Source organism: Ammodytes marinus (genome assembly GCF_949987685.1).
Source record: "Ammodytes marinus genome assembly, chromosome: 10".
In the NCBI taxonomy this organism is placed as follows: domain Eukaryota; kingdom Metazoa; phylum Chordata; class Actinopteri; order Uranoscopiformes; family Ammodytidae; genus Ammodytes; species Ammodytes marinus.
In genome coordinates this window covers 13,916,593-13,931,093 of record NC_137214.1, presented here as the reverse complement: position 1 = coordinate 13,931,093, position 14,501 = coordinate 13,916,593, and the positions used below count along the sequence as shown (strand labels likewise).

The window sequence follows — 14,501 nt, the reverse complement described above, 5'->3', positions numbered from 1 at the left end:
CGTGAATGTGTGTATGTTTCACACTGTGTGCCTCTGAAAAGCACGTTTACATTGTTCGCTCTGGTTTAGCCCGTCCCTTTCTTAGTGTATTTACTTCTCTCAGTGTCTCTTTCCAGCTCTGTCCTTGGGGGTTTGCTAAGGCAGATAGAGCCTACAGTAGGTGTTAATTAGAGTGGGGTAAAGATAGAGACAGGGGAAATGGAACAAACAAGAGAGATGGGAGGGAGAAGCTGCTCAGAGCGGAAGGACAAGGAAAAACCAAAGTATTGAAGGTCCAATAGATAACAGAAAAGAGGAACCGAGTGCAAAAACACATACAAATCATTGGGCATACACCTCGATTTGCCAAGATCACACTCTGCACTGAGTCACCAAGCATTCAGTTTTTACCTCTCAGTCTCAAGGGTACCTGGGTAAATGTCATTCAGATAGATCAAATGCACACCTGTGTCGACATTGTTTTCGCTCTTCAGTCTGGAGGAGTTCTGAGCTCAGGCAGTGCACCAACAACAAACTCAAGGGCAGGAAATTAGCCGTTTTTCATGTCCACTTGCTGCTCATTTATTCCAGAGTTTGTCTGCTATTTAAACGTTCCACTGCTTTTATTGATTTTCCAAATACACTAGAAAAACCCAGATGATGATTAGATGACCATTCCATTTACGTGTGTGTGTGCGTGCGTGCGTGCGTGCGCCGTTGGGATGAGTGGTGCATTGAAGTGTTTTTCCACGGTATTGTGACCTGCACAATTTCATCAGCCATCAGTAAAAACTAAGCAGTCTATAGGGATGAGGGGCTGGGCCTGTTTACCACAGGCCACAATAAACAAGCCTCAAGGTCGACAACTACAAGACCCCATTTCATTTGGAGCTGAACAAACAAAATTGTAATTCAAAATGTAAAATGGTTGTATAGTGAACTTGGTTTCAGTTCTGTCACCATATTAAGGGATTGCTTCATTGGCAGTATGGACTGGAACATGCATGGCCCCTCTTCACCTTCCTTTGAACCCGATATCTGTTTGATGTGTACGAAATCTGTACACATTGAGCAGAGATTCCAGATCAATATTGTAAATAAGAAACTGTTCTTAATGTTTTATCTGAAAAAATAAAGGTTTTAAAAAAAAATAAAAATAAAAAAAGATTCGATGTGAATGGTTACACCACTGATGGACTACAACTTGGTTATTTAACACAAATTAATTTAGAAATATGAACCATGTAAGACTTCTCGTATGTAGGGGGGACACCCTTAATGGCACCACATTGGTTTTCTCCACTCACTTACCATGGTTGTTAATTCAGTCTTGAAAGCAACCAATAACTCTAAATCTATATCCTTCAAGCACTGTCACACACATCTGTAGTCATACCCACAGCAAATGCACTCCTCTATTCAAACCACTCACCTGTCACCACTCATGCGCTGAGCGCTGTACTCGCATAATAACAACTTACTAATCAGACAGAGACACAAAGTTATAAACACAGGCAGCTGGTATCAGCTCTGGAACTTTAGGGACACAGTGCACAGGATGTGAACCAGCCATGAGGACAGAGCTGGCCCAATGATTGGTTTAGATTTTTTAAGAGATCCAGACATCCAGCAAACGATAGTGCATGATCCCAATTAAACATTTCATCCACTTAAATTTTTTTAATTTGTGAAGGGGAAAAAAATAAACTAAAATCTCTTGCAGTGGATTTCTTGCAGAGGGTTTCTGTGAGCTGACATCTATAATCAATCCTCCTGAGCGGGGATGTGGTTTGATACCCAGGGCTGGAAGTCTCTCGGCTGTGGTCCCTGTGCGTATGCAGCCCTCTTTTCTGCCTTTTCCATGCCTGGATGAGGAGGAAAATGTAGGCTTGTCTGCTTGCCTTTCAGAACAAGTGAACGAGAGAGCTTGAATTGTGAATAACGAGAGTGAGCAGAAGATTGGTTTTTGGGGTGAAGAGATGCGACGGTAGGCAAAGAGCACTTAGTGTACCCTCCACACATACAGACAGTGCTGTCAGTGTGTCGGCTGCATACATAAATTTTACCTGTTTCGCTTTCCGTTAGCAACAGCTGTGTTTATGTGTGTACGTGCGGAGAAGGTCACAGTAACATTTAACATGTTGCTGGGTGTTTGTATGCATATCTGTTTTTAAGTGTGTTTATGTGTGTGTACAAAAGTGCATATATGTAACTGTTCGCAAAGCAGTGTGTGTGTGTGTGTGTGTGTGTGTGTGTGTGTGTGTGTGTGTGTGTGTGTGCGCACCCACCACAAGACCCATCCTAAATGTTGCCTTGGCAACAAGCTGACTGAAGTAAATGAGTGTCCTGGCTCTGCTGAGGGATTGTGGGAAAGCAATATGCCAGCGTTACGCCCCATTAGTTTGACGGACAGCCTGTTTGGCCTATAAGAGGTCAGCTGGCAAGGGCAGCCATATTAGTATTCCATAGGAGAGACCTCGGGATTGGTTTTACTCTAATGTCCATCTACCTGTTTATGTGTGTGTGCTTCTGTGTGGTTGTTTATGTGTGCCTGGGTGTGTTTGTAAGGGTGGGTGGTGGGGGTTTGCAGGAGTTAAAGCTTGTCCTGGCATATAACATAGCGTGTGTGTGTGTGTGTGTGTGTGTGTGTGTGCCCTGCTGGGGGTTGCAGGCTTTGCGGCATGTAAGCACATCGACAATTATCACTTCTCAGTCCCCCCCGCTTCTCTGGCTCCCTCCCTCTCTCCCTCCCGATCTCCCCTCATAGATGGTCAATACAGAGCCTGTGAGGGAGACATGATAACACTCAAACTGGTCAGTTGCCTGCTTTTGCTGGCTGATCACTGGTCTAAAGAGGCCAAAACAATCATTTCTACTCCCTTCCTGCATCCATCCATCCAAAGTACCCTTTTTATCCATTCTCCTCTCAATACTCCTATTAAACATTCATCTCTCCCTCTTTTGTTTTTAGCCTCACTGAAGCTCTTTACCTACACACCCCCTTTTTACACTTGATCCCCCTCCAACCTATTTCTCTTTGTCCAACTGCGCTCTTCAATCCCTCGTCTAGTCTCTCTCTGTCCCTGTGGGAGTCTCTCCACCTCACCGCTGTTTTTCTATGTCCAATCTCTCATTCCCTGGAAGACCAGGCGTCAGCAGTAGAAAACCTTAATGTTTTATGCTGAAGGCTAAATAACGAATGCTACATCTCTTTTTATTTGAAAATTATTTTGACACTTCTCACATTTTCTGGTGTTTTTTAATATATATCAAATGACTGAGTAATTTGTTATAACCTGTGTATGTCGTTCATGGCATTAAGTGTAGCCAATTATGGCTGATTGTTGAGTAGTTCAGGTACCCCATTTGCATGCGATGGAGTCAGTTGAGTATGAACTACAAGTATTCCTTGACACTGACTGCAGGGATGCTAATTCAGTTAGGGCTTCCCCTGTCTCTGCTGTCTTAATGAGGGATATATCAATGCTGATACTCGGTATAGGGATGGGACTAAATAAGATTTTTTTATGGGAGGGCCGGTAAATAACACTCAACACAATTGGTTAATCCTGGTCAATTTCCACTATTGGGATAATCGTGAATTGGGGAATATCATGAATGTCCATATGAGTGGGTCGAAAAAGCCATCTAGTTTGGTAAAGTAGGGGAGAATGGGGTAATTTGTCACACGGGTTGGTCGTCACAATCGTTATATCTCGGAACCAGAAGGCGCTGTCTGTGAAATTTTGGTATGTAAATATCCAGAATTGGGATCAGAGGTCACCTACATAGTCTTCCTTGGAGTCAGACTGCTGAATTTGAGGTGAGACGACTGTGTTTTTCATGTCAAATTCAAAATATTTAGCTCCTCAGTATTTTTCTTCTAGGCTTTTACACAATGGGTTTATAACAAAGCACTTTTTACCCATACAAAGTGTGAAGGGTAAACTATAGTTTAGATTGTGGTTAGCAAGCTAATTACTTGTCAGATGGTTGTTGGCCTTGATGCTAGCAAGAAATTCAAGTTGGGGTTGGTCGTCACATTTTTTGGGGGGTTGGTTGTCACATGTTATCTCAAGGCTGCAGCCAGAAAAGGAACCCAATAACAAAATAAATTGTCAAGCTGTATCCTCACTGACACCCCAGAGAAGGAAAGAATAGAGCAGGAAAAGGCAGCTAGCATGCAAAAGAAAAAAGGGCAACAAAATCAAAACAACCCAGTGCATCCCAAACTAGACCAGCTGCCAAGGCTAAAGTAAGTTATGTAGGCCTATTTGTCAACTTGACAATGCAATTAAACTTTCAAATTTAGTTCTACTTTCTTGCCTTCTTTTTAAGATTATTCCCATTAAGATAACATTGTGACAAACAACCCCATAGTGTTTGACAACCGACCCCTTGATGGGGTTGGTTGTCACAATGTGTAAGGGTGTCTTTGATGATTAATTTCTTCTTTATTACAATAAGATAGAAAAAGTGAGGGGTACACATTTCAGGCCAACACCTTAAGCTTCAATTTAATGTAGGAATGACTGTTGAAAGATGTTTAGGTGATGAGCAATTCTCACTAGAGTAAAAAGTGTGCCTACTTACCCCGTTCTCCCCTACTGCTTTACTGTCCTGCTCAGTAAACTGTTGGGTGTCTTGTTGTAAATTAAATAGTGAATAAGTATACCAATAGGACGTGATTTTGGATACAGTCTACTGATTCTAGCGGCTATCAGGCTGTTTGAATGACTTTATCAAATGTTAAGGCCATCCATTCAACTGGTGTTGATACATTTTACTCAGATACCACAAGTCAGAAGGAGAAACCAACACAGAGCATTTCCTTATTTTTCCCTATTTTGGTAATTTCAAAAATATTTATAAAGAAAAATCGATTTTAATTCAGCTATTTTGCCCTTCGAAGGAAGACCAGATCGACTATGTATGATCTGCAGGGGTAATAGATAATATTGCTTCTCTCAGTCATAGGCCATAAAGACTAATAGACCTTTATAGGTATCTGACTGCGCTGATGAAGTACTGCATATGAAGCTTTACTTCAAACACATCTATAATTTGCAGTGCTCCCCCCTCTCATGAATTCGCCCTTTGTGTTACTGACTGCACATTGAAGCGACAGAACAGTGTCTGTGTCTACTCAGTAGCGTGCAGCGCTCATGCTGGGGCTATTACACCAGCTCCCACAGAGTCAGAAGTTACCGCTGTTTGGAAGAATGCTAACAGGGGCTGTGTTGGGTGGATGTACAGTAGTCAGAGGGACAGCTCTCTACGTTAAAGAGGTGTGAGTCATACAGGGACTGAAGGTGCAAGGATATTTATTAACCACGCTCGACAGGTTCCAAGAGTGTCCAGAGAAAGAGACGGAGAGAGCCATTTGTCCCCACTAGCCTAAGCAAAGTTGTCATTTGAGCCCAAACACCAATCTTTCCCTGTAGCATAACATAACATAAGGCCTTAACCATAGCTTTGTGACATCATAAAACATAGATTTTTCGATGGCATTTTGCTACTTTGATGAAAGGCAAAGCAAATGAAGTACTTCAAATGAAGCATGAAACAAAAAAAGAGGTATTGTTGGTTTACTTTAAGCTTAATTTTTATTTATTTTGATTTTGATTCTGCTTTTGTTGCTTTTCTTTAGCTCCATTCAGACTATTTTTACATCTTGTGCTCTCTTTCTATTATTCCCTTCATTCCCTTCTTCCCCCGTCGTCTCTTCCATCTCCCTGTCTTATCACACTTGTTTTCTATTTCAGAGTTGGGTTGCTTTAAAGTTATTGTGTGCAGTGTGTGTGTATGTGTGTGCGTGTGCACACACACACATATGTGCCACCTCAAGGACTCTTCACACACACACAAACACACATAAATACAGTACATTAGTACTGTAGAGTACATGCTTTGACAGGAATAAATTCACACAAAAGTAATATTTCACACACACACACACACACACACACACACACACACACACACACACACAACATGGTGTCTGAGCTTATTTCTGTGCACCCTGAGGAGGTAGCCAGTGTTCAGAGCTCGCCTTTCACATCCTCACACTTAGCTCACAGTGCGGCCCAGTTCAACATGGCACAGCATGACATGGCACAATACGGCTCAGCACCGCATGCCATATGCCAACTTAACACAATAATGTTCAGATAACAACAGAACCCCACTTGGAGCGATTCGATTTGGCGAAACAAACCACTGTAACAGCTGCTCTGTGAACAGTCAGACGGAGATAAGATCCACAGGATGACACGCTGAGCTGTGACATATGGATGGGTGCTATTTTCAATAAGTGTTGACATGTCTCACATTGCTGTGACAAACCTGTTCCTGACAGGTGTGTTTTATTCTTGGTTAAAGCCACTACGAGTAAGATGGCACGTTGGCGTCCCCTTTGGACAAAAGCGGTAGTATTTTTACGACGCCCGCTGTCGCAAAGCTGTTTTCTAGCGCGTGCCAGGCGCGCGAGTGTGAACTGAGAAGGGCGCAATATAGTGCATGTCCGTGTGTTGAAAGTGTGAGGACTGTTTTCGGCTCCGTGAGAGTGGTTTTGACACTGCATCAACTAATGCCAGTCACTGCCACACACACCTGATTGCAATGAGTTGATCCAGCAGTGTCACCTAACTACTCTCTCTCACGGAGCTGAAAGACGTGTCCTCACCATAAATAGTAAGGTCCTCACAGAAAGCGAATAAACGAGAGACGGCAGTTAGTATGGATCACAATGAGGTAATGTGTTTGTGTTGTTGATGTAAATAATGACTATTTCAGATAATGGTTATCTGATGATGGTGAAGCAAAGCAAACTTTGTGTTAGTACCAACCGCTCATTCATTTAGGAGTAAACACTGCAGTCTAGTTTCGCTCTCGTGAAATTGTATACACGTTGCTTGGCAACGCCCTCGTCCCGCCCGTAGCCTATATCACTCTCCCTTTTAGCTTTTCTTCATTTTTCATTTTTTTCTTTGATGGTTCAGGCCCTTTATCAGTCATTATGATGAGAAATAACTGTCTCAAACAAGGCTCCCGCTCCCCTTCCTTCACCTGGAGGGATAGGCTTCTCAAATCACGTTGCTGCGCCACACTGAAATCTGCGACCAATATGGATATGTGACCATAGAGCCTGCACGAGCGAACCGAAAATCAGACTGGGTGTGCGACCAGACCAAAAGCAGTAATAAAAACTATTTAAAAAACGTCTTTCTTTGCACTGATGGTCTCGTTTGCTGTTAAAGGTAATTTATGATTATCAGAGGAAACATGAGGCTGTTTAAAAGATATTTAAATGTTACTCGTAGCCGCTTTAAGTAGGAATTGTTTACACCAGACTGCTTCATTTAGAATGATTTTAAACTAAACTAAAGACACGAGACAGGATCAGGTAACAAATGCTGGTGATGGTTAAGAGTGACTGGTGCATTACCTGCTAACACAATCATATTTAAATATTGGCATGAGTGGGATTCACAGTCTACTAATTGTTTTGCCAACTATATCCTGAGGGAAAGTTAAGTGGCAGTGGACGTTTAAAGCTTTGACATCAGAGCCAGGTGACCTGAATGGGGTTTGGCTGGGGCAAACATAAGCACTTTAAGGTCAAGGGAATCATGATTTGGTTAAATATTAATAAAGAGAATACATCCTGCCTCATGCTTCAAGTCATTGTCGACTTCTCCATGATTTAACCTAGAGGATTATCTTTCCCTTACTCTACAGTATATGCTCTGAGAATAGCCATAAATGTATTCCTTATTCTTTAGCTGCTCCCTGCCCACCTTGTATTGCAAAAGCAGATATTTTAGGGAAACCAAATGTAACATGTTTTCTGTGAACATGTTGCATCCATAATGTTGCAGCAAAGACCATGAACTGCGTTTGAATCCAGTCAGCTCATAACATTTGAAAAATAAATTTGAAGAATGTATTGCTAATTATTTTGTTTTTTCTTGTTGTTGCATGGAAGCATTCAAATCTGTAGTTGCTATTTCATCCTATCTTTATTTTATGTATGATTTCCAAAAAATGGTCTTTCTTGGGTCCATATTGGTGAAATTCATAATAATTGAGCTGTTAAGGGCAAGATGGTAGAAATGTTAACTTTGAGGAAGGGGTGCACAGATTGTGACTGGAACTTTAATAGGCTCAGCTGTAAAATAGCTTTTTCCTGCACCATTGCCCTCCTGGAAATGAACACAGTCACGGTCTTTAGAAGTGATGTGGATCAAAGAGTGATGCACATTTCTGAATATTATGTAGATTTATGAAAATGTAATTAATAAAGACTAATTGACCAAAAAGTCAAAGTCAGCTGAGTCCGTAATAAGACATTAAATCGAGTAATTAACTAAGGCAGTGGCCCTAAAATCCATTAAATAGACTTATGTACAGAGAGACAGATGCTTTGACTTATTAAAAGAAAGAATTGCAGGGTGAGAAGTTAGCAACCTGCAGAAATGTAGCCGTTAAGCACTTATATGACATTATCCAGGTCCTTTCAGCACACCTGTACATGTGTTTGGTGGACTTCAGACAACATTTAGACTCCCTGTAAGGAGCCAGATTGTGTGGGGGGGATTCACATAAGTAGGTCATCCCTCTGACTCTCTTGTCCTCTCCTCTTTAGTGGATGGAGCGATCCACCGTGCCGCAGGTCCACTGCTAAAAAAAGAGTGTGCTTCCCTCCACGGCTGTGAGACGGGAGAGGCCAAGATCACCTGTGGCTATGGCCTCCCAGCAAAGTGTGAGTACAAAGTGTGTAAGAGAGTTTGTGTGGATTCCAGCTATATTCCCGTGAAGGTTTTCTCTGTGTGGTTTCCCTGGACTACTTTACAGGTGGGAATGTGTGGGAAAGTGATGCACACTGTGAAAAGAGAAAGAGAAAGCTTCAAAAGTTGAATTTAACAAGATGAATAATAATAACATTTTCTTCTTCCTCTTCAGACATCATCCATTTATAGAACCTAATTAAACAGTTTTTCTTACAGATCAGTTTTCCCTATCTTCCAGGGGTTAGGTATTCATAATAGCTTCACTTAGGGCCTTCCATTTATAGCAAGGTAAATGACACTCAATTATTAATTGCCACTCCGTTCTAGCAAATACAATGTGTCAAAACTGAAGATTCAACATGACGGGAAAAGCATTTCTTGGTGTTTTTAGTTTCCAGCTCTCCTGTCGTTTCAAACACAAACATGTGACCGTGGGGAGAGAGCATCCGCACTCAAGCAGAAATGAACAGCGGTTACTACACTTTGAAAACGACAAAGTTGAAAGTCTCTTTCTCCTTCGAGACACACAAGGACATGGCTGATGAAGTCTTTAGGTCGGTTTCATCACTCATTCAGTTGTAGTTGTTTTCTTCTGTTCTTCTTATCTTTAAAGCTGACTTCAGTCCATCTTCTCACAATAGTGTTTTCACCTCCATAAAATGTTCTGTTTTTCTCAAGACATTTTGAAGAAAGACTGGCTAGATAAAGTGAGCAGTTCTACAGTAACTGCCATGACACAACACTAAAACACTGCAATTAATTATTATGTTCATTGCCGATTCATATGTAGATTATTTTTCCTATATATTGATGGATGAGTTGGTTAGTCTTGGAAATATGAAAATGTTAGTGAAAAATGTCTATTGTAAATTCTAAGATCCCTTTAAGTTTTGTCTGACCCCCAGTCTAAAACTCAAACATCAGTAGGAAAAGCACAACATCTATTCATTTCATTTCATGAACCACTAAATAATTTGGCATTTTTGCAACATATTTTCTGTCAATCAACAAAGCTTTTAATCCAGTGGCACCCAAACCTGAAGCTTTGTCTGACTCTGTCACATATGTCTATGTGTTGTGGCCATTTTAACCAAATATTCAACTACTTTTTATACCTTAAGTGGATCATTTACTTATCCAGTGATTCAAATGCAACAAGAAAACATTTGAAAATAAATAATAAACACAATTCTAAGTACCAGGAACGTGCTTTTTCCCTTTGCTCATTTCTCAACCTCCTCAGATTAATCGCCCATGCCCTTGGAGGGTCTGGTCCACGGATTGGGAACAACTGGTTTAATCGACCAATTTGTTTCAGCTCTGCTTGCAAGTGCAGTGCAATAACACTGCAGCAGCGATAGCCTAATACCAAACGTGGCAGCAAAAGATAAATAGTTATGAAGTTCTAATCAGTTTATCATTTCCCGCAAGACTCTCAGCACCAGACTTTGGACTTCTTAAAGAGGAACTCCATCGATTTAACACTTCGGAGTCTGTTTACAGGTCTTGTGGAGATCTTCTGCATATGTGAACAAACTACATAAAGTTGCTGTTGTTGATGCTCAATAAGAATTTATTTCAGTTGTGGCTGAAGACTAAAAGTTTTGAAATAAAAAAATAAATAAAAAAATTCAGGTGGAAAGAAGTGAGCTTACCAGATGTCTGCAGCCCACTCCTCTTTGCTTCTGTGCTCCTAGCGTAACACACCTAAATCCTCTGACTGAACTGTTGCTGGTACAACTTGCATCATGGGCAATGTATCCATGACGACATGTTTGGATCTGCTGCATTAATTGTAACTGTTCATCGCAAGGCTGAAAATGTTATCGGAGTGCAATGCTGAATCAGTGGTGTCAGTTTTAAATTTGTCTAATACACTGATTTTAATTTGACGGTTTTCGTTAAATCAAACAGTTCTCATATCCCAACACTGTCATTTTAATGGTGATATTGCCCACCACTGTAATGACACACAAACAGTATGCCACCAATAGGTATTGCCCCAGCCAAGCTTTGTATATATTATAATGATCACACAGGTGTGCGTGTGTGCGTGTGTGTGTGTGTGTGTGTGTGTGTGTGTGTGTGTGTGTGTGTGTGTGTGTGTGTGTGTGTGTGTGTGTGTGTGTGTGTGTGTGTGTGTGTGTGTGTGTGTGTGTGTGTGTGTGTGTGTGTGTGTGTGTGTGTGTGTGTGTGTGTGTGTGTGTGTGTGTGTGTGTGTGTGTGTGTGTGTGTGAGAAGAGAGAAAGAGAAAAAGAGATTAAAGGAATACTGAGGCTGTGTGATATCAGCTCATGGTTCCACGGAGAGTTTAAGTTCACAGTGGAAGAAGGACAGAAAAAAAGGAGAGCGCAGCGATGATAAAGGCGAGCTCAAGGCAGAATGGAGAGCAGAAGTAGAAGAGATAGATAAGGAGAGAGTGGGAGAGTAGTTAAAAAGAAAAACTGAAATAAAACAAAATCGGCGTGTGGGGGAGGGGACGGATGTTAGGGGAGCTGAAGTCAGGAGGGAATTAGGAAGAGACGAGTTCTTACATTGTCTGTTCTTCTTTCTTCTTTTGTGTCTACATACATGTTCCCACAGCTTGGTACTTTGCCTTTGCATGCTGTGTTTGGAACTTGAATTAAGTTTAGTATATCAGTGTATTTAATGGGGCTTGCCTGTCAGGTCCGATCAGCCCCTTACCTGTAACTAACTGTCAGTGTGAGATCTGTGTGACAGACTATCTTTCTGACTCACTGACTGAATGACTGACTGATTTGTGTGTGTGTGTGTGTGTGTGTGTGTGCGCGCACCTCTCTGCCTTACATTCACATGCACAAGTGGCCGTTACCCAGGATGAGGTATGGAGACAGACTCTCTCCTCCTAGACAAAATATTAACTCCCGAGAATAATTCAACGTGCATCTGCTCCAATGCTTAAATACTCACAACAGGGCTTGATTATGTCTCAGCAGGAGGGAGAGAGAGAGGCGAGGCAGCAACAACAGAGAGAAACCAAAAGGAGGGATAACAAAGCGGGCAGAGGTCTGTGTGAAGGCAGAGCGCCACCGTGAAACAGGGGCGAGAAATTCAAAGGAAACTCGACAGGAGAGAGCCAAGGAGGTTGAGGGACAGGTCTTATCTGAGAGCCAACACTTTGATCTTGATTAGTATGGGCTCGCCACCAGATGTGGGACTTCAAGAGGGTCTGACTCACAAGTTGCCAAATAGTCCGAAGGACCTGCTGTCAGCCCTCAATGCAGAGAGTCTGTGGATGATCCTGCATAGCCAGCAGCATCCCGCTACCGTAACCTAGCAACACCCGGAGCGCACGGCACACTACCGCTGCTGTTTAGCGAGAGTCGCATGCAATTTGGGGATGTTGACAAAATGACAGCTGGAAAATTTCAAGCAGGCCCATCCTTAATTCGCGTATTAACCAGAACTTAAAAGCAGTTAACTCAGCAATCTGTCAACTTTGGGGCATATGTGCCGATGTAATTAGGAAGACTTGATTAAGAGTGAAAACAGTCTGGTGGTGTGTGTGCATAAAATGAAAGAGTGGCTCACTTGCGTGCCTGCTGTAAGATGCATGTGCACTGTACTTTTGCGTGTTTTGCGGTTGCCAGAGAGGGGAGCCTATGCAGAATGTGTTGTCCAGACGACCTAGCACCCCAGAGCTCACCTGTGTACCGATAAACACAGCTGTAACCCTGCTAACCCGTTCCCAAGTCGCCCATCTCTCCCATGTTGAACACACCAAGATGCAACATGGTGACACACTGGGGAGGGAAGGTGCCCGGGGCGCGTCTAAGAGACTGAGAGAGAGAGAGAGAGAGAGAGACAATATGAGGTCAGAACCATAATCACTAATCACATCCAGTAAAGGCAGCACTCTGCATCAGTAACATCAATACAGAGACTTACAGACAACCTTTAGTTCCCAGTACTTTGACGATCAACTGATAAACAACCATCCGTAAGCTCTTTTTGCCTTTTAAGACTGACAACAGATACACCCATAGCAGTAGTTTTCCTTTAAACACAACACCGACATATCACCTTTGAAGTTCATGAGATGAAAATGAAAGCAAACAGTTGCCTACTTACACATCAGACCAATATGGAACAACATATTAATTGATTTGGAGAAGTGGGCCACCTGACGAATCTAAATCCAATATTCACACTTTTAGCTCTGTTTTTGGTCTCCACCAACTCCTTAGGGAAATATTAAGGTACGAACACACTGCACTCCGCGGCGCGGCGGTTGGCCGCGCGAATCGCAGGTTCCGCGCCGCGTGATCATATTGGGTCGTATATGTGGCCGCCGCGAGTAGCCTTCTCCTACTCTGGGGATATGCTGGCGCTGGTGCTAACCGGTGCTGAGAGCACCAGTCTGCTGTGCTGATGGTGCTTTACCCAAGTTAACCGGTGCTAACTTGGTTCATAAAGCAAAACTGATAGCTGTACACAGCAGGCAACAGACACATAGGCTATTCACATAACTTATGGGAGCAAACTGTGACTATTATGTTTTCATCCATCTTAATTTCCTCTGTCAGTCGTCCCGAAGCGAGTGACGTCGGGAGGAGCTCAACGCTGATTGGCTATCGCGGCGCGGCCGGCGGCAAAAAGTTCAATATTTTCAACTTCTGCGGCGGCCGCACTGCCCTAGCCGCGCCGCGCTGCCCTGGTCGCGCCGCCCTGGTCGCGCCGCGCAGTGTGTTGTGCAGTGTGTTCGCACCTTTAAGCTCTTCAGCTGCTAAATGCAACACCATGTTTACCAGATATTTGTTTGTCGTTTGGTATTGGTCAGTGTGTGTTTTTGATCAGGCATTTTTCTTTGATCAATATACAGTTGCCTGCGACAGCTCAAAGTATCATCTATCGATGAGAATCCACCAAAACAGAGAGGGGCTGGAGCTGCAGAATCGCTTGATCATTCTCTGTGGGCTCATCACTCTGAGTGGACGTTTTCACAAGTCATGTGATCCTTTGATTGAATATTGAATTTAGCAGCTTTGACATCAGTTTAAGTACTGTAACAAATCAAATACTAAACAGGTATGAACCTGCAAAACTGTCCCTAAAGTCCCAAACAGTCAACCTCTGCTCATATCTTTTAGATGTTAACTTGAGGTCACACATATTTCTGATATCTTTTTCGAGATTTTAACTTCAAAATTAAAATAAACCCCAAATGACTGTTCAGCATAAATCAAATAAGCCCATTACTTTACAGTATATGTACAATGTCTTGTATTTGCAGTAGGCAGAAGTTTGTGAAGGATAATGTTTGGAGAAAGCGGGAGTAAAGCAGTTGGAGGTGGAAAAAAGGAGACAGAGGGAAAAAAACAAGAAGGAGACGGCAAGGCCCAGACAGAGAAGAAAGTGCTGAGGGAAATAAAGAGGTACAAAGCAAAAGAGATATCACTCTTGTCAAAAACTGTCTACCCTTTCTTCCCTCCCTGCCTCCCTTCTTCCTTGTTCCTGTTCCCTCGGTGGCCAATTACTCCTAATTAAAATCCTCGCTGCAGCTCTCACCGACTCCCCCTCTTTCTCTCGTCAAAAGACCCCCGACTCCCTGCTCTGCCTGTCACCATGTCACTCTCCTTTTTCTCTTTGTCTTTCTTTGGAGATGATGTGATATTTAACGACCTAAAACCCCTTGTTTACCCAACTGTTCTTCTCCTCCTCTTCCTCACTTTTTTAACCTCTTCACCCACTTGTTTTTTCCTCTTTCTC

The 14,501-nt window shown here is 42.5% G+C and overlaps 1 protein-coding gene across 1 annotated transcript in view; it reads left to right on the top strand.

Moving 5' to 3' along the window:
* The window catches only part of macrod1 (mono-ADP ribosylhydrolase 1), a 107,928-nt gene that overhangs the window by 63,954 nt on the left and 29,473 nt on the right, over positions 1-14,501 (top strand). Inside the window, exon 5 of the mRNA XM_080036174.1 lies at positions 8,627-8,743. Coding sequence (XP_079892300.1) covers positions 8,627-8,743 — 117 coding nt within the window. The remainder of the gene's footprint in view (positions 1-8,626; positions 8,744-14,501) is intronic.